Raw genomic sequence first — 25,912 nt, forward strand, 5'->3', positions numbered from 1 at the left:
TGTTCTCTCTGTTCTCTGGAACGGAAATAGGACGGGCGTGTTTACATCCTGTTGCTTTATCCCGTCATCTGTTCAATTTCTACCTGCAAAGCTGGGGAACACTTCGTCTGTATTCCCCGTTTACCTCATTACCTCTTTAGTGAGGTGTGCCCAGGCGCTGATTATCTCCCACTCCCTGCTTCTGGAGGAAAAGAAAAAGGGGGGAAAGAAGGATGCTTCACTCTTTTTCACTTTCTTCCAAAGTTATGTTCACTCTTTCTTGTCTCCATCCCTTCTCCCAACTCACTGAATCAAATGTACATCCATAAATCTGGTTAAAAGCAAGAAAGTCCTCTTGTTTATATCCAAATTTTCAGCGGAGAGATGACCACACAAATTGTGTGAAGGAACAATTTTTAGAAATGATTTCCAAGTTGTTTTTTTTCCCTAAATGGCTTAGGAATCAGTAAGAAGGGAAAGAGAAGGAAGATCCATCACCAGAGCACTATAAATTCAAGCCAGAAGGGACCCTACCCTGCGTTCTCATTCTTTGTTGGTTTCGTTTGGCTAGCTGTCAGATGGATTTTTCCCTGCTGGCCGTGAGAAGCTTTAGGAGCTGAGTACTGAGAACTTATATTTAAATGTAATAAGAAAAACTTGTATGCAGAGGTTCAGGGATTCTTTCCACTTTTCTTTGGTTCATAGAACCCTTCCCATCTCTGTGCTGGGGTATCAGGATTATTATTTCATTCTTTGTGCTGAAAAGAGGAAGATAATGTCCCAAGATTAAGATGAGGAAGTGACTAAGAAGCATTCAAGTATACTGAAACCCTACAGAATCAGCAAAAAAAGAAATCTATTCATTGCTGTTAAGGAGCCTTCTTCCTTCCTCAGACTAGCTGGATTGACACCCTAAGGCTCACAAGTTACAACTCAACACCAATATTAAGCAAGCTCAAGAATAAGCATCATGAGTCTCTTGGGAAACACGCACACACATGCATGAAACCCCAGGAACATGTTGATTCTTAGGGTGAGTTTGAGGCGGCACCCTGTTCTAGAAAGTTAAGCAACGAGGCTTGAGGTGTTTTCAGTTGGTTAACAATATTGATTGAGTTACTGAGTGCAGAGGAGGTAGGACTCTACCTGAAGTAATTTTAAAAGTTCAAAATTGGCCGGGCACGGTGTCTCATACCTGTAATCTCATCACTTTGGGAGGCCGAGGCGGGTGGATCCCCTGACGTCAAGAGTTCGAAACCAGCCTGACCAACATGGAGAAACCCTGTCTCTACTAAAAATACAAAAATTAGCTGGGCTTGGTGGCACGTGCCTGTAATCTCAGTTACTTGGGAGGCTGAGGCAGGAGAATCACTTGAATCCAGGAGGCAGAGGTTGTGATGAGCTGAGATTGCGCCATTGCACTCCAGCCATGGCAACAAGAGGGAAACTGCATCTCAAAAAAAGGAAAAAAAAATTCAAAATTCTGGCTACTGGGAAAATGCTTAGTTTGATGGGTGTGAAAGTATACATAAATATAAAACATCAAAATGCTGACAAAGAAATATATGAATCAATATTGTTCAATCTTAACTACATAAAATTTGAGGGGATAGGAAAGATGGCTAGTCATGGATCAGGGTGGTGGTCACACAGGACATCTTAGAGAAAAGGGAGCATTGATTTTTATTTGGGCACATCTGTAAAGTACTGAATTGTTGAGTTTTTAAAAATCCTATGACAGTTCTCTCATTCTGTTTCCCTCTCGGGCTCTCGTTTCCGCATATCTTCCCATTTTGCCGAGCTCAGTACAGACTACTTTGCTCCGTGCTATGCCAGGTTCCTTTAAATGCCAAAAAGTTATTTAGCTCTGGCAGCAGCTGCTGCCTACCAGGCAGGGAGCCAAAGCGCCTTCTGCAGTGCAGCCCTCCTGGACACAGTTGTTTACAACCTTTCACCTTGTAACCTGGTATTTTGATAAAAATCTGCCCCCTGATTCTCCTTTCCCAGTTCCTGCGTGTAAGAAGAAAGAAGTTTTGTAAACTCTTGTCCTGAAATCAGGGTATAAAAACATGTGAGGTTTGGGAAAAGGGGTGGGCCAAGGAGGAACAGAAAAGTAGGGCACAGTTCAAGAGTTTTGCAAGTTAGATCATCTTTGTCTGCCCCTCCTTTACTGTCTTCAGTCCTAGTGCCAGTAGGAAACCAGGTGGTGATTCTTGTTGTTTGCCTCACTGCAGGTGATAGAATGAAGCCAGCACTTGGTTGCCAGTCAGAGACAAAACACTTTGCATTTCTCTTTTGTTCAACCTGTGGCCTGACAAACATCTAGAACTTGAACACTCCTAGTTCTTAATGCAAAACAAAGCCCTTTCTCGGTCCTTTTCTTCACTGTCACCTTCGGTCTGCAAACTTCCCTTTTACCCTTACCCATTTCCCCCCCTTTTTTTTTTCTCAAGACAGGGTCTCGCTCTGTCATTCAGGTTGGAATGCAGCGGCACTTGGCTCACTGAAACCTCTGCATCCCAGGCTCCAGCGATCCTCCCACCTCAGTCTCCCGAGTAGCTGGGACTACAGGTGCGCTCTACCATGCCTAGGTAATTTTTGTATTTTTAGAAGAAATGGGGTTTTGCCATGTTAGCCAGGCTGGTCTCAAACTCCTGCTCAAACAGCCTGCCTATCTCAGCCTCCCAAGTCATAGATAAATAAGAATCAATTAACAATTGTAGGCCAGGTGTGGTGGCTCATGCCTGTAATCCCAGTACTTTGGGCGGCTGAAATGGGAGGATCACTTGAGGATCACTTGAGACCAGGAATACAAGACCACCCTAGGCATTGTAGTGAGACCCCATCTCTATTAAAAAAAAAAAATTGGGCCGGGCGCAGTGGCTCACGCCTGTAATCCCAGCACATTGGGAGGCCGAGGTGAGCGGATCACCTGAGGTTGGGAGTTTGAGACCAGTCTGACCAACATGGAGAAACCCCGTGTCTACGAACAATACAAAATTAGCCGGGTGTGGTGGCACATGACTGTAATCCCAGCTATTCAGGAGGCTGAGGCCGTAGAACCGCTTGAACCTGGGAGGCCAAGGTTGCGGTGAGCTGAGATTGTGCTATTGCACTCCGGCCTGGGCAACAAGAGCAAAACTCCATCTCAAAAAATAAAAAAATTGTATAGCATGTTAGAGTTCCAAGTGACTTTTGAAGTAATTGCCACTGATTGAGCACCTATAATGAACCAAGTCCTTTATATAATTATGTCAGTGATATTTATAAGGTCATCTCTCATGTTGGTCTAGAAAGCGTTTGAGGTTAGATTGTTTCATTTAATTCTCACAGTAATCTTATGACTCAGTGTTGGTTCGGTCAGGCTCAGAAGTGAAGTAATTTGCCTGAGGCCATGGATTTTGTAAGTAGAGCAAGGTCTTGAACCCGGGTTTGCCTGAAGTATGCACTCTGCTATGTTGTCGTGCCTCTCCGTGCTTTGGCGCACAGTGTCCTGTTTCATTCTTACAACAGTCTTACAAAGGATTTGGGCCAAGACTCAGAGAATGTCAGAGGTAAAGGGGGCTCTAGCAGCCTTTTATTTTTTTAAAAAACTAGTTCTTATTTTGTGTAAGTGGCTTGCCCGGGGACATAAGCTGGTATCTGTGGAGCCACGCTCCACACCCAGGAATCTCTTTATTATCTATTTGTTTATTTTTCTGTTGCTCAGACTGGAGTGCAGTGGCACAACTATAGATCAGGAGCTGAAACTACGAGGTATGCACACCATACCCGGCTAATTTTTTTTTTTTTTTTTTTTTTTGAGACAGGGTCTTACTCTGTCACCAGGCTGGAGTGCAGTGGCAGGATCATGTCTCACTGTAGCCTCAAGCTCCCAGGCTGAGGTGATCCTTCCACCTTGGCCTCCTGAGTAGCTGGGACTACAGGCACATGCAGGGCTAATTTTTTAATATTTTGTTAGAGATGGAGTCTTGCCATGTTGCTGAGGCTGGTCTGGAACTCCTGGGCTCAAGTGATTCACCCACCTTAGCCTCTCAAAGTGCTGGGATTATAGACATGAGCCACCAAACCCATGGTTTTTTAATTTAGTTTTAACTTTTAAAAATATCTCAGCTGGAAGTCCACATTTTGTGTTTACGAGATCCATTTTTCTACCATGATAAGCAAAGGATAGAGATCTCAGTATTGCCCAAGTTCATGGCAAGATGGGAGAGGGGCTGAATTAACTTTGTTCAGAGGTGTTGTAGGCTCATTTAAGATAGTTTTCTTTTTTTCTTTTCTGAAGGCCCTTACAGTAACTTCCTAAACATAGTTCTTTTTGTTTGTTTTTTAAGGCTGAGTCTCCCTCTGTCACCCATTCTGGAGAGCAGTGGCACAATTTCGGCTTGGCTCACTGCAACCTCCACCTCCCAGGTTCAGACGATTCTCCCACCTCAGCCTCTCAAGGAGCTGGTATTACAGGTGCTCACCACCGTGCCCAGCTAATTTTTGTATTTTTAGTAGAGACGGAATTTCACCCTGTTGGCCAGGCTGGTCTCGAACTCCTGGTCTCAAGTGATCTGCTCGCCTTGGCCTCCCAAAGTGTTGGGATTGCAGGCGTGAGCCACTGTGCCAGCCTTCTTCTTCTTTTTTTTTAAAATTAACTTTATTTACTTATTTTTGAGACAAAGTCTCTGAGGCTATAGTGCAGTGGCGCGATGTTGGCTACTGCAACCTCTACGTACCAGGCTTAAGTGATTCTCCTGCCTCAGCCTCCCTAGTAGCTGGGATTACAGCCACTGTGCCTAGCTACATTTTTTGGTATTTTTAGTAGAGATGGGGTTTCACTGTGTTGGCCAGGCTGATCTTGAACTCCTGACCTCAGGTGATTCACCCATCTTGGCCTCCCAAAATGCGGGGATTACAGGTTTGAGCCACCTCACCTGGCCTTACTTATTTTTTTAATATAGAGTCTCACTCTGTCTCCCAGGCTGGAGTGCAATGACACAATCTCGGGTCACTGCAACCTCTGCCTCCTGGGTTCAAATGATTCTCCTGCCTCTGCCTCCAGAGTAGCTGGGATTACAGACACTGACCAGGCTGGTCTTGAACTCCTGACCTTAAGTGATCCGCACACCTCAGCCTCCCAAAGTGCTGGGAATACAGGTGTGAGCCAGTGCAGTTCTGGGTCATAGTTCTTAAAGTTGCCTTTATGCATGGTAAAGAAAATTTTACTTCCCTTCTCATGCTATCACCTTCTTGTTCTCCTCCTCCTCCTCCTCCTCCTCCTTCTTCTTTCTTCTTTCTTCTTCTTCTTTTTTTTTTTGAGATAGTCTCACTCTGTCACCCATGCTGGAGAGCAGTAGTAAGATCTTGGCTCACTGTAGTGTCCGCCTCCCAGGTTCAAGCAATTCTCCTGCCTTAGCCTCCTGAGTAGCTGGAATTACAGGTGCCTGCCATCATGCCTAATTTTTGTAATATTGGTAGCGATGGGATTTCACCCTGTTGGCCAGGCTGGTCTCAAACTCCTGGCCTCAAGTGATCCACCCACGTTGGCTTCCCAAAGTGCTGGGATTACAAGCAAGAACCACCAAACCTGCCCAGTGTTCTTCTTTTACTGTCAAATTTCTTAAGAGAATAACCTGTATCAGCTTTCTCTGTGGACTGAACTTGTCCCTTTGTAGTTTGCCTTCTGGTCTCTGAAACAATTTTCCTTAAGGTCTCTAGAGGAAATCAGAGTAGTTTTTCTTTCCTTCCCTCCCCATCCCTGTCCTGCCTTGGCCTGTCCAAATGGAGTCTAGCTCGGTCACTCAGGCAGGATCTTGGCTCACTGCAACCTCTGCCTCCGGGTTCAAGCAATTCTCCTGCCTCAGCTTCCCAAGTAGCTGGGATGACAGGCACCTGCTATCATGCCCGTCTAATTTTTCTATTTTCAGTAGAGACAGGATTTCACCATACTGGCTAGGCTGGTCTCGACTCCCAACCTCAGGCGATCAGTCTGCCTCGGTCTCCCAAAGTCCTGGGATTACAGGCGTGAGCCACAGCACCCAACCACTCTGTAAGAGTAGTCTTTACAGGCTTTATCCTTTTTGACTTCTATGTAATTTGAAAACTACTGTCTTTTAAAAGTTGTAACACTTGTCTTGACTTTGGACTTCATCCTTTTCTCCTTTGCTAACCATTCTTTTTTTTTCCTACGCCCTGAAAACTCTTTTTAAGGGCTTCTCCTTGGCCCTCTCCTTTTCTTTCTTTAAGTTCTGCTTCTCAGTTTGACCATGTGTACATCACTCTGTGTAAATGACTTTAAGTCTGTACATCCCTTTAGCCTGTCTCCAGAGTTCCAGGTGGTATCTCAAATTCGGCTTGTCTAGCAATGAATTCATAATCTGTCCCTGGTGTTCAAACCCATTTCTTTTCTTTATTTTTCTTTCTTTCTTTTTGAGACAAGGCCTTGCTCTGTCACACAGTTGAGAGTGCAGGGGTGGAATCATAGAGTACTGCAACCTTGAACTCATGGGCTCCAGGGATCCTCCTGCCTCAGTCTGTCAAGTAGCTAGGACCACAGGCATGTGCCACCATGCCCAGCTAATTGTTTAATTTTTGGTAGAGATGGGATCTCATTTTGTTGCCCAGACTGGTCTCAAAATCCTGGACTCAAGTGATCGTTCTATCTTGGCCTCCCAAAGTCCTAGTATTATAGGTATGAGCCATGGCACCCAGAACCCTTGTTTGTTTGAATGGAACTAGTATTCATTCCCCTAGTTATAAAGGCCTAAAATCCAGGGATTGCCTTTAATTCCTTCCCCTCCGTCATGCCCCACATCCGGTCAACTGCGAAATTCTGTAGAAGCCGCCTTTCCAGAGTTTCTGGCCTCTATCTCTCTCTTATTTTACTGCCACCGTTTTGGCTCATGTTCCTGTTACTTTTGCCTAGATTACTTTCATAGCTTTTAACTCATTTTCCTGCTGTAATCTATACAATATCACTAAATTAATCTCACAAAATCGAGTTCCTGTGCGTTCCTATAACACTGCAAAATTATTGCCTACTGAATCACTTTGAAATGCTTCAACCTGGCATTTAAAGCCTTCACGAAACGTCCTAAACCAAACTTCTCGTTTCATTTCCCACTGCTTCCTCATAGATGTACCCTGTACTTCAGCCAAAATTGAGTACTCAGTGTTCCCTTAGTATAGCCTTCTCTTTGTGTCTCTGCTTGCATTTTTCCTCGTACCTGGAATGCCTGTCCTTCCCCATCTCTGCTGTTTGAAATTTGACCTACTCCTCTGTAGACAGCCAAATAATTTTTCCTCTATTAAAACTTTCTTGGTTGGGCGCCGTGGCTTGTGCCTGTAATCCCAGCACTTTGGGAGGCTGAGGCGGGTGAATCACCTGAAGTGAGGAGTCTGAGACCAGCCTGGCCAACAAGGTGAAACCCCATCTCTACTAAAAATACAAAAATTAGCTGGGCATGGTGGTGGGTTCCCGTAATTCCAGCTACTTGGGAGGTTGAGTAAATTGAGGCTGGGTGCAGTGGCTCATGCCTGTAATCCCAGCATTTTGGGAGGCTGAGGCAGGTGGATCACTTGAGCTCACAAGCTCAAGACCAGCCTGGGCAACATGGGGAAACCCCTTCTCTACTAAAAATACAAAAAATTAGCCAAGTGTGATTGTGCACGCCTGTAGTCCCAGCTACTCAGGAGGCTGAGGTGGGAGGCTGGCTTGAACTGCCATCTCAAAAAAAAAAAAACAAAAAACATATATCTATATTTGATAGATTTGGGTATGTCTCTAGGTAGAATATACCACTAATTCAGATCCTAGTATTAGTTCTTATTGCTGTTAGACTTGACACCTCAACCAAAATTTCTTATGCTAAACTGTATCCTATTTGTCCTTCCTCACAGCCTGTGGCCCAAGAATGTATCAGAGCAGGGATGGTAAGGAGGCGAGAGGTGATGGTTTGTTTTTCTGTGAGAAGAAAATTGGACTGCATTGTTGTTTATGAGGGAGACGGGACATTGTGTGCTTAACCCAACTTCCCCTTTTCTGAGAAATTCTTTCTTACACAATTCAGAAATACAATTGACTCAGCTCTGCCACCCAGTGGGCAGTTTAATATACTATCAAAATTCTGAGTCCAAGAATTGTCTCAAACAAGAGCTTTTCCAAGAGCAGTAACAACCCAGATCACTCCCCTGAGTGGCAAAGTTGATTCCTGATCATGAGAAGGAACAGATGAAGGAAATTTGGTGTTCTTAACTGAAGGGAAGAAACTATACATTAAAACAGTTTTCTGGTTTTTTTTTTATCCAGACTGACAATTAATAATACGTTCTTTTCTACGAAATTTGTTTTCTAAGAATTTTTTTTTTTTTGAGATGGGGTTTCACCATGTTGGTCAGACTGGTCTTGAACTCCTGACCTCAGGTAAATCCACCCACCTCGGCCTCCCAAAGTGCTGAGATTACAGGTGTGAGCCACTGAACCTGGCCTCTAAGAAAATTTTTAAAAAACATTTATTCTTCTAGATCCATCAATGACTTTTGAAAAAATAAATTCATATTATTATTATCATTATTATTTTTTGAGATGGAGTTTTGTTCTTGTTGCCCAGGCTGGAGTGTGATGGCTCACTGCCACCTTGGCCTCTGGATTCAAGCAATTCTCCTGCCTCCTGAGTTGCTGAGATTATAGGCATGTGCCACCATACCCAGCTAATTTTTTTTTTTGTATTTTCTGCAGAGAAGGGGTTTTGCCATATTGCCAGGCTGGTCTTGAACTCTCGAGCTCAAGCTGTCAGCCCGCCTCAGCCTCCCAAAGTACTGGGATTACAGGCATGGGCCACTGCACCTGGTGTTTAATTATTTTTAATTATTTTATTGAGACGTGGTCTCGTCTGTCATCCAGGCCGGAGTGCAGTTGTGCGATCATAGCTCACTGCAGCCTCGACCTCCTGGGCTCAAGTGATCCTCCCACTTCAGCCTCCCAAGTAGTTGGGACTACAGGGTTGTGCCACCACATCCGGCTGTTTTTTAATTTTTTTGTAGAGACGGTGTCTCACCCTGTTGCCCAGGCTGGTCTCAAACTCCTGGGCTCAAGCAGTCCTCCTACCTTCGCCTCCCAAGTACTGGGATTACAGGCATGAGACACTGCTCCCAGCCAGCCTACTTTTTTTGAAAATATGACTTAGTCTCTCAAAGGTAGAAGTGTTATATCAAAGACTATGTGAAACCCTTAATATTAAAAATATTGGTTCTGTGCCGGGCGTGGTAGCTCATGCCTATAATCCTAGCACTTTGGGAGGCCAATGTAGGTGGATTCCTTGAGCCCAGGAGTTTGAGATCAGCCTGGGCAATATGGCAAAAACCCAAATTACAAAAACAAAAACATTAGAAGGGCGTGGTGGCTCGTACCAGTAGTCCTAGCTACTTAGGAGGCTGAGGCAGGAGGACTGCTTGAGCCTAGGAGGTCAAGGCTGCAGTGAGCTGAGACTGAGCCACTGCACTCCAGCCTGGGTGACAAAGTAAGACCCTGTCTCAAAAAAAAAAAATTGGTTCTTTGACCCAATAGCAATGAATGATTCCACAATAGCCCTGTACTGGAGCTAGAATCTAGTTCTCCTTCCTGGTTTCGTTTTCAGTTTCTCAAAGTCCACCCACCATTTATACAACTTTTATCTCAGGAAACATATGTAGCTTACTTCTTCTGTTAATTGTTGGAAAAATGATTAGTAATTTGGTTTGGGAGTACACAGAAAAATTGAGGAAGGCCTTTTATTTCCTAGTTTACTGCCTCTTTCCCCTTCCTTAGTGCTGGTATGGTTTCCTGGCACTGATTTCAGAACGGTAATTACTGGGCACCATGGCTATTATCTCTGTTTCCTTGAGAAGAAATGTGGGAAGGAACTTGCCATGAAGTACAGAGAGTGGAGTAGAGTGGGGAGGGAGCTGTTGGGTTGATCTGAGAAGTGGCTGAGATGGCCACAAATGAAGAAGTTAAGGGGAAGAAGCTCAGGCCAAGGTGGAAATGCTCTTTTTTTTTTTTTTTTTTTTTGAGACGGTGTTTCGCTCTTGTTACCCAGGCTGGAGTGCAATGGCGTGATCTCGGCTCACTGCAACCTCCGCCTCCCAGGTTCAGGCAATTCTCCTGCCTCAGCCTCCTGAGTAATTGGGATTACAGGCACGTAACACTGTGCCCAGCTGATTTTTTGTATTTTTAGTAGAGATGGGGTTTCACCATGTTGACCAGGATGGTCTTGATCTCTTGACGTCATGATCCACCCGCTTCGGCCTCCCAAAGTGCTGGGATTACAGGCGTGAGCTACCGCGCCTGGCCCCTTTTTTCTTTTTCTTTTTCAAAGTCTCCCTTTGTTGCTGAGGCTGGAGTGCAGAGGCACGATCTCGGCTCACTGCAACCTCTGTCTCCCCTGTTCAAGTGATTTTCCTGCTTCAGCCTCTCAAGTAGCTGGGATTACAGGCGTCAGCCACCACGCCTGGCTAATTTTTGTATTTTTAGTAGAGACAGGGTTTTGCTATGTTGGCCAGGCTGGTTGTGATCCACCCGCCTTGGCATCCCAAAACACTGGGATTATAGCTATGAACCACTTCGTTTCGTCAGAAGTGTTCCTCTTTTTAATCAATGTAATGTAACATCATGTAGTTAAAAATCACATATTAAATGATTTCACAAAAACCAGCAGTCTTCAAGCCCAAGCCCCTTTTTCTTTCTTTCTTTTTTTTTTTTTTTTTTTTGAGACAGGGTCTCACTCTGTCACTCAGGCTAGAGTGCAGTGGGGCAATCTCAGCTCACTGCAACCTCCACCTCCTGGCTTCAAGCAATTCTCCCGCCTCAGCCTCCCAAATATCTGGTATTACAGGTCCACACCACCACCCCAGCCTAATTTTTGTATTTTTAGTAGAGATGAGGTTTTACCATGTTGGCCAGGCCGTTCTTGAACTCCTGGCCCAAGTGATCCGTCCCCACTTAGCCTCCTAAAGTGCTAGGATTACAGGTGTGAACCACCGCACCTGGCCCATCCCACCCTTTTTTTGAGACAGGATCTCACTTTATCGCCCAGGCCAGAGTGTAGTGGCACGATCATGGCTCACTGCAGCCTCGATTTTCCAGGCTCAGGTGATCCTCCTGACTTAGCCTCCCAAGTATCTGGGACTACAGGCACCCACCACCACACCCAGCTAATTTTTATATTTTTTGTAGAGACCGGGTTTTGCTATGTTGCTCAGGTTAGTCTTGAACTCCTGGACTGAAGCAATCAACCTTTCTAGGCCTCTTAAATCCACGTCTAGGATTGCAGGCATGAGCCACTGCACCCTGCCTCTTTTAGCTTTTTTTTTTTTTTCGGTCTGGTATGTATTTCATATTTCTTTTCTTTTCTTTACTTTACTTTTTTTTTTTTTTTTTTTTTTTTTTTTTGAGACAGACTCTTGCTCTGTTGCCCAGGCTGGAGTGCAGTGGTGCAATCTTGGGATCTTGGCTTGCTGCATCCTCCATCCCCCCGGGTTCAAGTGATTTTCCTGCCTCAACCTCCTGAGTAGCTGGAACTACAGGGACATACCACCATGCCTGGCTAATTGTTATTTAATAGAGATGGGGTTTCCCCACGTTGGCTGGGCTGGTCTGGTACTCCTGGCCTCAGGCGATCCACCCATCTCAGTCTCCTAAAGTGCTGGGATTATAGGTGTGAGCCACTGTGCCTGGCCTACTTCATGTAAGACATTCTTCCTTCTCTCTGCTCATCTCTTATGCAACCATTGATCTCCTTTTCACACTATATATTTGCTAACATTATATACGTGTGTGTGTGCGTGTGTGTATTTTTCTTTTTGAGGGGGGAGGCCTCGGTGGGCAGATTCCTTGAGGTTAGGAGTTTGAGACCAGCCTGGCCAACGTAGTGAAACCTGTCTCTACTAAAAATACAAAATTTAGCTGGGTGTGGTAGTGCATGCCTGTAGTTCCAGCTACTCAGGAGGCTGAGGCAGGAGAATTGCTTGAACCTTGGAGGCAGAGGTTGCAGTGAGCCGAGATTGCACCACTGCACTCCAGCCTGGGTGACAGTGTGAGACTCTGTTTCAAAAAATAAAAAAAGAAATGCTAGACTTATCTACTCTCTCTGGTTATGGTAATTGCAATTTTAACTCTTACATCATGCTGTATCCCCACCTTTCCTTGCCCCTTACCTCCTCCTCCCAGTAGGAAGTTATAGCATAGTTCTGGCTGAATCAATGAAGTGTTTGCAGTAATAGTATTACTGTGTAAATGATATCCATTGAGGAACCAAGTATATATTGATTGTTTCATGTCTTGAACAACGCTTTGTTTATTGTTCAATTATAATTTACTTAAAATTTTACTTTGTTTACTGTGTACGTATCTTCAGTTCATTTCCTAAATGTCAGTTCTGGCGAATGCCTATTCATATTTTCTCTCAAATGGTCAGCATGTCAGATAATCTTAGACATTAATTTTTCTTTTCCTGGAAACTTGCCTCATTGTCTGCCAAGGCACTTTTTAGTCACTAGCACCACCTGCTGACTCTTGGTGAAGTGGAAAGACAGAATTATGGGGTCACAGGGTTGATGTTCTTAACTGGAAAATCTTTCTGTGGTCTCCAACTTTCAGAATGACATTCTGGAGGAAGGAATGTGGTCCTGGTGCTAGGAAAGCGAATATGAAATCACTAAATATTCTCGTTCCTTTGCTCTGTATCCTCTTCTTTTGTATGTTTCCTAGAAGGAGGAAAGTCTCTGTTGTCATCTTCCTTGTCATGCTATGATAGTCTTAAGCCTTTTGTCTGATCCACCAAGGAAAGAAAGACGTGCTACCCATCAAAACAACCTACAGCTTTATTGAAATGTACTTTACATATGATAAATTGTACATATTTAAGGTCTGTCATTTCATGGGTTTTGACATATATATAATATACATAAATATATAACATATATACACGGGTGTATATATATATAAACATCTATAATATATATACACACAATATATTAGATATATAATGTGTTATATATATTATATACATAATGTGAGCATGTATATATTTATATCATGGACATATATATTTATATATGTGTATTTTAGCTTTTAATGAACATATTAATGAACACTTACCTTTTATCGAACTGCCAAACGGTTTTACAAAGCAGTTGTACCATTTTACATTCCCACCAACAGCATATGAAAACTTCCCAACATTCGGTATTTGATGAATCAGTCTTTTTCATTTTAACCATTCTAATGGGTGTGTAGTATTTTTTTCATTGTTTTAATTTGATTTGTATTTACCCAATGACTAATGATGTTGAGCATCTTTTCATATGTTTATTTTAAGCTACCAATTTAAAAATACTCCATTAATAATAGGGCTAGTTTTGCTAGGCACGGTGGCGCATGCCTATAATCCCAGCACTTTGGGAGGTTGAGGCGGGCAGATCACTTGAGGCCGGGAGTTCAAGACCAGACTGGTCAGCATGGTGAAATCCCATCTCTACCAAAAATACAGAAATTAGTCAGGCATGGTGGTGGGCACCTGTAATCCCAGCTATTCGGGAGGCTGAGGCAAGAGAATCACTTGAACCTGGGAGGTGGAGGCTGCAGGGAGCCGAGATCATGCCTCCGTGCTCTAGCCCTGGGCAACAAAGCAAAACTTACCTCAAAAAAAGAGAAAAAGTAATAAGGCTAGTACTAAGTCTGGGCGAAGGGAGAGTGTTACATGACAGGTGTCATCAAAGAATTTCACTTACCAGTTGGCTGTGGAATTCTTCTCAATTGACTTGAAATTCCCACAGCTGAGAGATAAAGTTACTCTTTTGAGTTATGAGAACCAATACAAAGAATGTTTCTTTAAAAGGATATTTTGAGTTACAGTACGTATATTTTCTGTGACGTAAGAGATGCCTCGATATGTCTCTTCCAGTTTTTTCCATCGGAACACACTATTTTCTCCATTGGCTAAAGATTCCTTAGGAAAGCATAGAAACAGTGCTCGGAGGGAATGGCAGAATGGCTGTGGTTCTTAGAAGAGGTGGAGAGGACAGAATCGAGGATAAGAATTGCAGGAGAAGCTTGAAATGGCAGACTAGATAGGACACCTTGCCTGGTAAGTACTGGCCAAAGTTGTCCCTTGGTATCCAAAGGGGATTGGTTCTAGGACCAGCTACACCCTCACATACCAAAATCTGACGATGCTCAAGTCCCTTATATAAGATGGCATAGTATATAGTATTTACGTATAACCTGTGTACATCCTTCCCTATACTTTTTCTTTTTTTGAGACAGAGTCTCACTCTGTTGCCCAGGCACTGGCTGGATCTCAGCTCACGGTAACCTCTGCCTCCTAGGTTCAAGTGATTCTCCTGCCTCAGCCTCCCGAGTACTTGGGACTACAGGTGCGCGCCACTGCGCCCAGCTAATGTTTTTTGTATTTTTTGTAGAGTTGGGTTTTCACTATGTTGGCCAGGCTGGTCTCCAACTCCTGATCTCAGGTGATCCACCTGCCTTGGCCTCCCAAAGTACTGGGATTACAGGTGTGAGCCACTGCGCCCGGCATAAAAAGTTATTATACTGTATTTGTATTTGTATTTTTTATTGTTGTGTTGTTATTTTTTTCCCAAATATTTTCAATACATGATTGATTGAATCTGCGGATGCAGAATTAGTAGATACAAAGGGTCCTACTGTAATATTTCTTCAGGGGAGTATTTTCAGGTGGGTGGGACTAGGAGGACAGGTGGAAGATACTGGTGAGTACATGACTGGGGCAGAGACGGCAGGCCCTCGGTTATGGAGTATCCGATGGGGGAGGTTGAGAACGGAAACAGGGGTAAGATATTAAATGCAAACTTTGTTCAGAGCAGCATTTTTTTTTCTTTTTTTTGAGACGGAGTCTCGCCCTGTCACCCAGGCTGGAGTGCAATGGTGCAATATTGGCTCACTGCATCCTCCACCTGCTGGGTTCAAGCTATTCTCCTGCCTCAGCCTCCTGAATGGATAGGATTACCGCCGTCCACCACCACACCTGGCTAAGTTTTTGTATCTTTGGTAGAGACGGGGCTTCATCATGTTGGCCAGGCTGGTCTTTGAACTCCTGACGTCATGATCCGCTCGCCTCGGCCTCCCGAAGTGCTGGAATTTCAGGCCTGAGCCGCCATGCCCAGCCCCAGAGCGGCATTGTTGCTTTAGAGCACCCTCACCTAGAACAGCATGTCTTCTCAGTCTTTCTTCTATAAACTAGATTCCTTCAACCTTAGGCTTTCCCTCCTTTTCCAACTTCCTCTTTTTGGCTTTATATGAGAAGACAGCAGCTTTTACATTTATTTTTTTTTGACAGTCTCACTTTGTTGCTCAGGCTGGAGTGCAGTGGCATGGTCTCAGCTCACTATAACCTCTGTCTCCCAGCCTGGGTTCAAGTAATTGATTCTCACGTCTCTGCCTCCTGAGTAGCCAGGGTTACAGGATTATAGGCATGCACCATCATGCCTGGCTAATTTCTTGTATTTTTAGTAGAGATGGGGTCTTGCCATGTTGCCCAGGCTCATGGTCTCAAACTCCTGGCCTCAAGTGATCTGCCCACCTTGGCCTCCCAAAGTGCTGGGATTACAGGTGTCAGCCACTGTGCCCAGCCTCAGAGTGGCTTTTTTGGTGATGTCCACCACCACAGCTCCCCTTTGAGAATCTTTACCAGCTCCACAACCAGAATTTTTAATGGCTCTCTGCTTCCTTGACAATATAGTGTAGTGATTAAAAATTGAGTTTCTGGATCCAAACGGCATAGGTTCAGTTTCCGGCTCTGCCATTTGTTAACTATGTGACTGAAGGCAAGTTTCCCTCTATGGGAGAACAATAACACCTTCCTTAGAGAGGTGTGAGAATGTAAGCGGTATTTTAAAAGTGCTTAAGACAGGCTGGGCATGGTGGCTCACGCCTGTAATCCCAGCTACTCAGGAGGCTGAGGCAGGAGAATTGCCTGAACCCAGGGGGCGGAGGTGGCGGTGAGCTGAGATTGCGCCATTGCACTCCAGCCTGGGTAACAAGAGCAAAACTCCGTCTAAAAAAATAAATAAATAAAATACAAAAATTAACCAGGTGTGGTGGCAGGCACCTGTAGTCCTAGCTACTCGGAAGGCTGAGGCTGGAGAATCACTTGAACCTGAGAGGCAGAGGTTGCAGTGAGCTGAGACTACACCATTGCACCCCAACCTGGGTGTCAGAGTGAGACTCCGTCTCAAACACCAACAGCAACAACAAAGCATTGAAAACATCGCCTGGCAGATTTTAAGCTCCAACAAGTGTTAGCTATTAACCAAATTTAAGCCCCTTGCCCCCTTTTTAAGGTACTTCATAATCTGGCCTCTGCGCATCTAACCTTCTGTCCCATTACTCCTCGTCTACTGTTTGAGTTTTGCTCGTTTCCTCAAAGAATCATGAGTCTACGCCTAACTCCAGATGGTTTTCGTTGCCTGGAAGGTTCCATCTTCTCTGTCACCTTTTATTATTCTTATACTTTAGTTCTCATCTACCATCTTCCCATCTGAATGCACCATACCTAGGATTCAGTGAATAATTACACACTCATCACTCTCTCAAGTGAATTGGTTCTGTCTCTCCAATAGCCTGAGAAGTCCCTGAGATAGAAACAGTATCTGATAACTTCCAAGCCCTCATTCAGTGGAGTGAACACATTGCATTTATTCCATTTCAAGCATCTGCAAGGAGATTCAACACAGGCAACAGAGGCCCATGTGAAGAATTCGTAGCTTTAATAACAGATTAGTTAGGGGGTAGGGACAGGCTGGTCTCTTCCATCCTGCCTGTGCCATTCTTCAAAAGCAGAGACTCCCTTCGCCAAAGATCTAGACAACGTCCGCCTCATTTCTGAACCAAGAAAGCGGAGCATACCTTAGCCACATATATTCGTCAAACAGACTTCTTTCCCTAATTATTTCTCTTTTGAGTTTCTTGTGGATAATGATCATGTCCTCTGCTTTCAGCTCTTATCTCTGAAATCTCTCAGCCCTTAAATCTTTACTGAGAATCAAAACTTTCCTGACCTCTAAGCTTATAAGGATGATACCTGCAGTAAATGGCTTACAACAATTTATTTACTATAAATGGGGCTGAAAAAATTAGTGAAGAGCCCCACAGAGGTCTGGAATGCAGAAACCTTGCCCAGAATCCTTACTCTGTGATCACTTCAACCCTGGGCTGCAGCCTGATCTGAGTGTATGATACCATTGTTTCATGGGTCTCCTGCACCCTGCTTCCTTTAATGATGCTTTACAGTCTTCTCTGCCAGTCTCTATCCCCAAATCATTTCCAAACCAGTAATAGGACTGATGGCCTCTTTATTGAATGCAAAGCCACAGAACAAGGAGCCCGGAAAGGAGCGGGGGTAGGAGGGTGGCTGAGGAAAGCGGAACCCCAGCATCTGAGGGGAAGAGATGCAGCTTCTCTAAGTCTGGCAGGAAGGCTCGGGCGTCCTCCAGCGCTGCCTGAGCTGCCACGGTAAAGCTGGGATCCCCAGAAACTAAAACATCAAAGACACAGGAATGGAAGTACGCGTCTTCCACTGGAAGCCCTTCCTTGCACAGCCGTCTGGCAGTGTCAATGGTTAGAGCTCCCCGACGATTGCGCTCTGATCGAGAGAGTCGCTGACTTGGAGGGCACCCGTCAACACAGAGCTGCAGGTCCTGCTCAGCTGAGAAGGCCCTGGCCACATCCTCTGCTACCTTGATGGAGAAGGAGAGCTGCCCAGCTGTCTGCCGAATGATTATAGTTGTGCCGATATAGGCAGCTTGGATCTCCACGTGGTTCCCAGGGTTAGCAGTTTGAATCGACAAACTGGATCCCCCAGGTCGGTCACCTCCATTGACAGAACCGTCTTCAAAGGCTGCAGGAAGATTATCCACCTCTGCCTGGTAGACCTTCTGATCAATGCATTCCTGCATGTTCTTGAATATGATGGTGAGCTGAGGGCAAGAGGGAAAACGGTTCACTTGGTTCAGTGCATCCTCCCCCAGTCAGACCTCACACAGTAAGGGGTCTGATCCAGGTAGAGGTGAGGACTACTGTGGCCCAGTCCTTGATCCCTTCTCCTATTTACGTTCCAGTATTGCCTCATCCCGACTTAACTTCTCTCTCTACTTAATCTGGGCAACTTCCTAGGAGAGGGTAAAGTTTCCCTTCCGATGCGCTCTCCAGCTGTTTTCTGCATTTGAGTGAAATTCCCATCAAGGGGAAATGATTTACAGCTCCAAGTATTTGGTAGAAGGGAATGATTCAAGATGGGGGAGTGGTTGAGGAAGAAAAGGGAACTAGGGAGCACTGCTGTGGAATAGTGGGGATGGGGAGGAAGTGGTGCCCCTCGAAGAATCTCAGGAGGTGGATCAGAAGGGAGATTGAGTGCCTGACCTTCCGGATGGCGGTGGCGTTGGCCCCCAGCGCCACGGGGGAGCTGGTGGCTTGGACAAAGAGGAAGTCGTTATCCAGTAGAGGCCAAGCTCCTTGGACACGGCATGTGTGAAAGTGGTGGTGGAAGCTGCGCACATGGGGGTCCCCGAAGGAAGCACAATGCAGGAACCCCGGGGGACGGCCATGCAGCCGGGAAAACCGGCCTTCGTAGTCACAGGGGTCCGGGGCAGGGAGGCCGGAGCCGGCGCCTGGAAGGGCGGGGCCCCGGGGCGGGGGAGGGGCTGTAGGGCCCTGGCGCGAGCAGTTGTGCTGGATCATCAGGTCTTCGATGCCGTGGACCGCCGAGTGGAAGGCGAGGTCCCCGCGGCAGGTGCGGGCGGTGCGCCGCGTGCAGAGCGCGTAGGAGCGGAGGGCTCGACAGAGGCCGCCAGAGGCCGCCCCTCCACCCCGGCCTCCTCCTCCTCCTCCTGATGCACCCCCACCTCTAAGGCTCAGAGTGGACGATACATACTCAGCATTGCAGCGGAGGATCTTGCATTGAGAGTGAGCTAAAGACAGAAGGGAGAGGATTGTGAGACCGTCCTCAGACCTCTGCTCTATCATAACTCTTCCAAATCTCATCAGGGAATTCCAGCCTTCCTAAAACCCAACTAAGGGCCTTCCCCAGCCCCCAAACCCCAAATCCCTAGTTCTCTCGGCTGTCTTACTAAAAATGTGTAGGAATAAAAGGGAATCTCTTCTGCCTGTCGACCAAGGGCTTCCCCAGTGCCCTTCCCCAAACTGAATGGGACATAAAATATACCTATTTGAGAGCAGGGTGAGTGATCGGACTCTCAGCGCCCGCGTCTCCTCACTCACTCATGCTCACATGCCCACCCCTACATAGCAGCCTACCCTCTAGATTTCCCCAAACCCTTCCCTGGCCCTTCCTTACCGTGTCCACAGAGGAGCAGCAGGAGAGTGAGAGTGCTTAGAGCTGGGGGACTGCCATGTGGGGACCCGGCACTAGGGGACTGGCCTGGCTCCCCCATAACTATCCAGCCAGGTTCCCCGGGCGCCCGGTTCTTCCCAGCTGATGACCCTCCTACCTAGTGAATTTTGACCGGAAGTCCTGTAAGTGACTGAAAAAAGAAATTTGGCTGGACATGGAGAGAGAGAAGAGTTGAAGATTGGTCAGGACAATGTGAGGTGAATCTGGGGAGATAAAGAAAGGATGAGCAGACTGGAATTTGGGAGATTGGGGCTCCTCACACTGTAAGTGTGGCAGCTAAGCCTCTTTGCCCTGTTCCTGTGGCCACTTTTAGGGCCCTTGTGCAACAGCCTCAGGCGGGGGTGGAGGGAAGGTTGGGTGAACTCAGGGGGGCAGAGTCCACTGTGTTGCTCCATCCTGAGATACCAAACAGCAGCTATGTCAAAGACGGAGGAATCATGGGGATAGATAGGACGCCAGTAATCCCAGTGGGTACGCTAATCGAATCAGGACCTGAAAATACTTCAGAAATATACTTCTTATTTGTCCTTCTCCGTTAGGAGGAGATGCCTTCCAGGAGCCATACATTTCTTTTTCTTCTTTGTGTCAGAAGGACACAAGAAGGAGTGAGGGTGGCATACCCATTCCCTCCAGAATGTCAATATTCAAATGAAAAGGAACCAATCTCTTTCATCAGCTCTAGAGCACAGGAATTTTAATCCCCCCCTCATGGAATAATGGGATGCAAAGCAAACATGCAAATTAATATTTGTTTTTTCTAAGTCAACCGTTCTTGTATTTTCCCAAATTTCACTGAAGAACCTCTCTATTAATCTCTCCTTTTCAACTTCTGAAGTTCTGGGTCTTTTCATGAGAACAGGGGTTAGGGAGGAGCTAAATCCCTCCTGCCTAACTCCCCCGTCCTGTGCATTAGGATATGATTCAGGGGAGAGTCCTGCAAGAGGGAGAATAGAATGGAGGGACTAGAGTGTGGGGAGAAATCATTTACAAGGAGCAGCCCCCACCCTTGGAATCTCAATGCAAAGGGCATTGCTAAGTGGGGACAGGATAGAAGTGTGTCAGTGACTCATCATCCGAGGTCATTCTTGGCCCTGGTAAGAAAACTACAGGATCGAGGGTGTGGGGAACTCCTAAAACTTCATCAGAAGTCTTCAGGTAATAAGCAAAAGAGAGGGCTAAGACTGCCGGAGGAGAGACAGAGAATTACACTTCAAATGGCTAGAGGCCAGAGGCCAGAAAGAAATGAGACAGAAGGAGAAATGGTGATTGGGCACCTTGGTAGGAAGAGATCCCAGCATTTGGACAGGAGACATCCGAGTAGGTGTTTGTAATTTTATAACAGTCTAACTTCACTATAAAAGCTTATTAAAGGAATTGCAATTTCATTTTGACTTACTGTTTCTAGAGGTCAAACATTACTCTGCTATCCAGTTCTCCAGCCGTGATTGCCTACTCTGTGGGTCAGCTCCAGCCAGGGGATCCTCTGTCTCTTTCTCCATGTCTCCCCCAGGTCCCCCAGGCCGGCTGCTGTCTCACTGAGGTCAGGGAGCCAGAGAAGGTTTGGTGTTGGGGGAAGGGGGACTATATGGCTGGCCAGAGTGCTGGACAGCTGAGCAGGGTGGGAGGTGGCTACTGAGTTGCCGGTTTTAAAAATAGCTAAGTCCAAAATTCCAGGAACGTCGGTGGGGGTAGGGTGTGGGAGCGGGGAGGGTAGGAGAATTAGAAGGAATATGGAGTATTGGGTGCCAAGCTGGGGAGGGAAGAGAAAAATATGACAGACAAGTTGGATATCTGGTTCCAGCTTGTGTGACTCTAGTCACTGCCTACTCCAGGCCGCCCTCCAGCATTCTCAATAATGATGAGCTCCTGGCCTTTAAAAATTACAGTGGGCAAATGGATACCTTTCATTTACCATCTTCATCCCTGATATGATGAATATTACATTTAGTTTCTACAGATAGTATCTAGGAGGTAGCTGACTTTAAATAAGATCCATAGCAGAGGTAGTTCACAGCCTCTCCCCTTTCTTTGCAGAGTATTTCAGGAGGACAAAAAGAACCAGCTGTCCAGAGAAGAAATCGGAGCTGTGAGTTGCTTAGGATGAGGGCTTGTTCAGTCTATCTAGCTCAGATCGTTGCAGCTGTCTATCCTCCTACCTACTCCATTTTCATTACTTCCGTTTGTACAGCAATTCCTCTTCCCTCTCCCTCATCAATACACACAGAAATAAAAGCTCCTGAGTTGCTAGGAGAGAAGGCTAACAAAGGCAAAGAGGTGAAGAAAAAATGGAAAGAGAATTTTTAGAAGGGGAGAAAGAGTTGGAGAAACAGAAAAAGATTCAAAAAGATTTTCTTTCTGTTTCCCTCCCTCCCTCCTTCTATCCCTCCCTTCCTCCCTTCCTTCTTTCCTTCCTTCCTCTCTTTCTATGGTGTCTGTCTGTCTCACTATGTTGACCAGCCTGGTCTTGAACTCCTGGCCTCAATCAATCCTTCCGTCTTGGCCTCCCAGAGTGATGGGATTACACGTGTAAACCACCATGCCTAGTCTCTGAAACATACTTTTGTGGAATAACATAATCTTGTGACTTTAAAATACTGCAAAATCCCAACACTTTGGGAGGCTGAGGCAGGAGAGTCGCTTGAGCCCAAGAGTTTGAGGCTGCAGTGAGCTATGGTAGCACCACTGCATTCCAGCCTGGGCAACAGAGTGAGGCCTCCTGCCTTAAAAAAAAAATAAGCAAAAAAAAAAAAAAAAGATATTGCAACCAAGGGATTTGGCCATGTCATGTTTTTGCAGCCATAGGCATATCTGAGATCATCAATCTTTTAGTACTTGCCAAATGGAATGTAAAAAGGACCAATTCCAAATAGTGTCACTGTATTAGGGTTCAGTCGAGGGACAGAACTAATAGGATCTCTCTCTATCTCTATCTCCATCTCTGTATCTCTATCATCTATCTAATCTATCTATCTATCTATCTATCTATCAATCAATCAATCATCTATCTATCTAGATAGTTTGCTATAGATGTCTATATCTATCTATATCTAGATAGATATAGACATATATAAAGGGGAGTTTATTAAGTATTAATTTACATGATCTCGAGGTCCCCAGTAGGCTGTCTGCAAGCTTGAGGAGCAAGGAGAGCCAGTCTCAGTCTCAAAACAGAAAGACATGGAGTCTGATGTTAGAGGGCAAGAAGTGGACAGCACGGGAGCAAGATGTAGGCTGGGAGGCCAGGCCAGTCTCTCCTTTCATTTTTCTGCCTGCTTTTTATTCTAGCTGCGCTGGCAGCATCTTATATTGTGCTCACCCAGATTAAGGGTGTATCTGCCTTTCCTACCCACTGACTCAAATGTTAATCTCTTGGCAACGCCCTCATGGACACACTCAGAATCAATACTGTGTATCCTCCAATCCCATCAAGTTGACACTCAGTATCAACTGTCACAGTCACTAAGGCATCTTTACCAGTTGGCTCTATTTTAATACAGAAAGAGTCTAGAGGCCCACATAGCACTATTCTCAGGTATATATATATGACAAAAACATTTTTTTCTCTCAACCATTAGAGGCCATATCACAAGCAGTTTCATTACAGAAATGTAAAATGCTTTTAACCAAACCATTCAGGTGACTGTAAAACATAAGAATTTGATTACGACAGCACAAGTTGGATGTACTATAATGCCAAAAAAATGCAGAATATTTTAAAATAGTCATATTATGGTGATAGTGTTGGTGATGTTATTCTGAGATTATTTTAGATATATCATGAGATAAAACAAAGGATTAATAATGTTGGTGTCTCTGAGAACCAGAATTTTTAGTGTGAAATAAAGAGATACGTATTTACGATTGATGAAGTTGAGATAAAACTCTGTAATTCTGAATTTAAATTGCAAATATAACTCTGAACTCGTGGTGTATTTTATCCTTAAAAATTTCCTAGCTTTACCCTTGGAAAGCTTGGAAACAATGATCCAGTGAAAATAAACACCTCTAGTATTCCATCGTGCTATGTAAATACCATTTCCTATTAAGAGGAGCCAGCCAACAACTCTTTGGAGAAATGGCCGATTTCCGGTTTGGGGCAGGTATTGTCCAAGATAAGCAAGGACGCTTTCAAAGACTTAGGGTTGTAACCGAAGAACTCAGGAGCCAACTAGAATAGTTTCCATTGACCAAAGATGAAACAATTTGAGTATCAAAATGGATATTATCTGCAAGGGATTGAAATTCACAAAATACGTTTAAATCTATGAATTCACAATGACACTTAAAAAATACAAACTCATTGGTCATTGTTGGAGAATGCTGGCAGTTCAACTCATTAGTTTAAAAACTGCTAGCAATCGGAAAGAATCAAGTATTTATCCTGGTTTTCTTATGTGGACTGTATCTCAAGATGGGGAAATTTCTCTTTATAGAAGAATTCCAGTAAATAAGTGAAGAAGGGATAATATAATTAGAATATCAACATTTTGTAGCTCCAAATGAATTAATGTATCTAGGCAATGATCAACAATGGCTGTGGCAGGGCACAGTGGCTCACACCTGTAATCCCAGCACTTTGGGAGGCTGAGCTGGGAGGATTGTTTAAGTCCAGGAGTTTGCAGCCAGCCAGGACAATACAGTAAAACCCCATCTGTATGTAAACAAAAATAGTGGCTGTCGTTCATCAAAAAAGAGAGCCAAACATGTTTTCCTGATCATAGTCCACCTTGCGTGAAGCTGGACTTGTGTATGCTACCACAAACAGGCAAACACACTTCAGTCTGAATCTGATTAAAGCTAACTACTAATTTGCAGGAAATACGGGAGACATTAAATGATACCTCAAAGGTGCAAATTCAGACTTTGCAAATACTATGCAGGACAAATTACCTGGGTTTTTTTTTTTCTTTTGAGACAGGGTCTCCCTCTGTCACCCAGGCTGGAATGCAGTGGTGCGGTCTCGGCTCACTGCAACCTCCCAGGTTCTAGTGATTCTCATGCCTCAGCCACCGAGTAGCTAGGATTACAGGCATGCGCCACCATGCTTAGCTAATTTTGTATTTTTAGTAGAGGTAGGATTTTGCCACATTGGTCTGGCTGGTCTCGAACTCCTGGCCTCAAGTGATCTGCCCACCTTGGCCTCCCAAAGTGCTGGGATTATAAGTGTGAGCCACCATGCCCAGCAATATGTTCTTATATAAATATGTTTATATTACACACACACACACACACCCCTTCACACAGTCAGTTGATACTGGAGAAATCTGACCATTATCCTTGTCAAAGCTCATCAACTAAACACCACCGGAAACAAATCTATAGTGAAAAAAGTCGAATCTACTTGGCTTGGTGTAAAGGGAGAGAATGCCCCAAAGGAATTATGGGACCATTTTCCTAAGGGGAGGTTAAAAGGAACCTCTTATAGAGTTTCAGCTTCTCTTGGATATTTCTGAGCCACAGTTTAGAATAGTGAGGGCTAATTGTGTTTTTTGTTTGTTTTCTCCTAGTGTCTAAAACTCTGAGTGAGGACTAACTTGGGATTGAATATTGTTAAGAAGTGGGGGCATTTCAGTAATTGGGTGTCTGAGTGAATCAATCTTACCTAGGAAGCAAGAGGATTGCCACCCAAATTGGTGAAGAAGAAAAGAAAGCATGAGTTTCTCACACTAATCAGAAGAGGGGATTTTTGGTCGTTTTTGTGGTGGCAGAGTGGCGGGTTGTCTCTATTTTGTTGAGAACACAGTTGTGATATGGCTCTGATAAGCTGAGAGATAATAATTGCCAAACTAGCCTTCCGTATTCAGCTAAAATATTATTCCAGAATTAAAAATAAGTAAAACATTTCAAACACACCAAATCCTGAAGGAATTTATCAACAAAGATTTTTTTTTTTTTTGAGACAGAGTCTTGCCCTGTCGCCCAGGCTAGAGCACAGTGGTGTGGTCTTGGCTCCCTGCACCCTCCACTTCCTGGGCTCAAGGATCCTCCCACATCAGCCTCCCAAGTAGTTGGGAACACAGGTGTGCACCACAACCCAAGGCTTAAAAAAAAAAAAAAAAAGCAGTTGGAGGCCAGGTATGGTGGCTCATGTCTATAATCCTAGTGCTCTGTGAGGCCAAAGTGGGAGGATCACTTGAGGCAGGGAGACCAGGCTGGGCAACATAGTGAGACCCCTGTCTCTATAAAATATTTAAAAATTAGCCTGGTATGCCAAGGCAGGAGGATTGCTGGATCCCAGGAGTTTGAGGCTGCAGTGAGCTATGATTGCATCACTGCACTCTGGCTTGGTCAGCAGAGTGAGCCCCTGCCTCAAAAAAAAAAAAAAAAAAAAAAAAATCAGTTGGGTATATTTGTGTAGGACTATTACTGGGTTTTCTATGTTGTTTCACTGATCTGTATATTTATCCCTCTGCCAACTCCATGCAGTCTTTAATTCATTTAATTCATTTTCTTTTTTAATTTTTTTGAGACAGAGTCTCACTCTGTCACCCAGGATGGAGTACAGTGGCATGATCTTGGCT

General features: G+C 44.8%; 1 protein-coding gene and 1 long non-coding RNA gene across 6 annotated transcripts in view; one reads left to right on the top strand and one right to left on the bottom strand.

Annotated features, from left to right (window-relative positions):
• The first annotated feature begins 13,907 nt into the window (after window positions 1-13,907).
• LOC103788947 (uncharacterized) overlaps window positions 13,908-25,912 on the top strand; it is a 29,560-nt gene continuing 17,555 nt past the window's right edge. The window contains exon 1 of one of the 2 annotated variants that reach the window (XR_008477741.2): window positions 13,908-14,090. This is a non-coding gene — a long non-coding RNA (uncharacterized LOC103788947). Of the gene's footprint in view, window positions 14,091-20,469; window positions 20,547-25,912 lie in introns of those variants that run through there. The other variant, XR_013529304.1, reaches the window with a different exon arrangement.
• Window positions 17,318-20,949, bottom strand: HJV (hemojuvelin BMP co-receptor). Of its 4 annotated transcripts, none has more exons than XM_002759806.7 (4): window positions 20,788-20,949; window positions 19,335-19,521; window positions 18,401-18,948; window positions 17,318-17,958 (listed from the first exon to the last, which is right to left on the bottom strand). In XM_002759806.7, the coding sequence occupies exons 2-4, from the start codon at window positions 19,429-19,431 to the stop codon at window positions 17,335-17,337; spliced, it is 1,269 nt and encodes a 422-aa protein (XP_002759852.3). In that variant the 5' UTR covers window positions 19,432-19,521; window positions 20,788-20,949; the 3' UTR covers window positions 17,318-17,334. The 4 variants fall into 4 exon arrangements, with proteins under 4 accessions (XP_002759852.3, XP_017821673.3, XP_078211595.1 ...); XM_017966184.5 differs by having other exon boundaries at window positions 19,335-19,539; XM_078355469.1 differs by lacking the exon at window positions 19,335-19,521.

This window comes from Callithrix jacchus, chromosome 18, assembly GCF_049354715.1.
Source record: "Callithrix jacchus isolate 240 chromosome 18, calJac240_pri, whole genome shotgun sequence".
Taxonomy (NCBI): domain Eukaryota; kingdom Metazoa; phylum Chordata; class Mammalia; order Primates; family Cebidae; genus Callithrix; species Callithrix jacchus.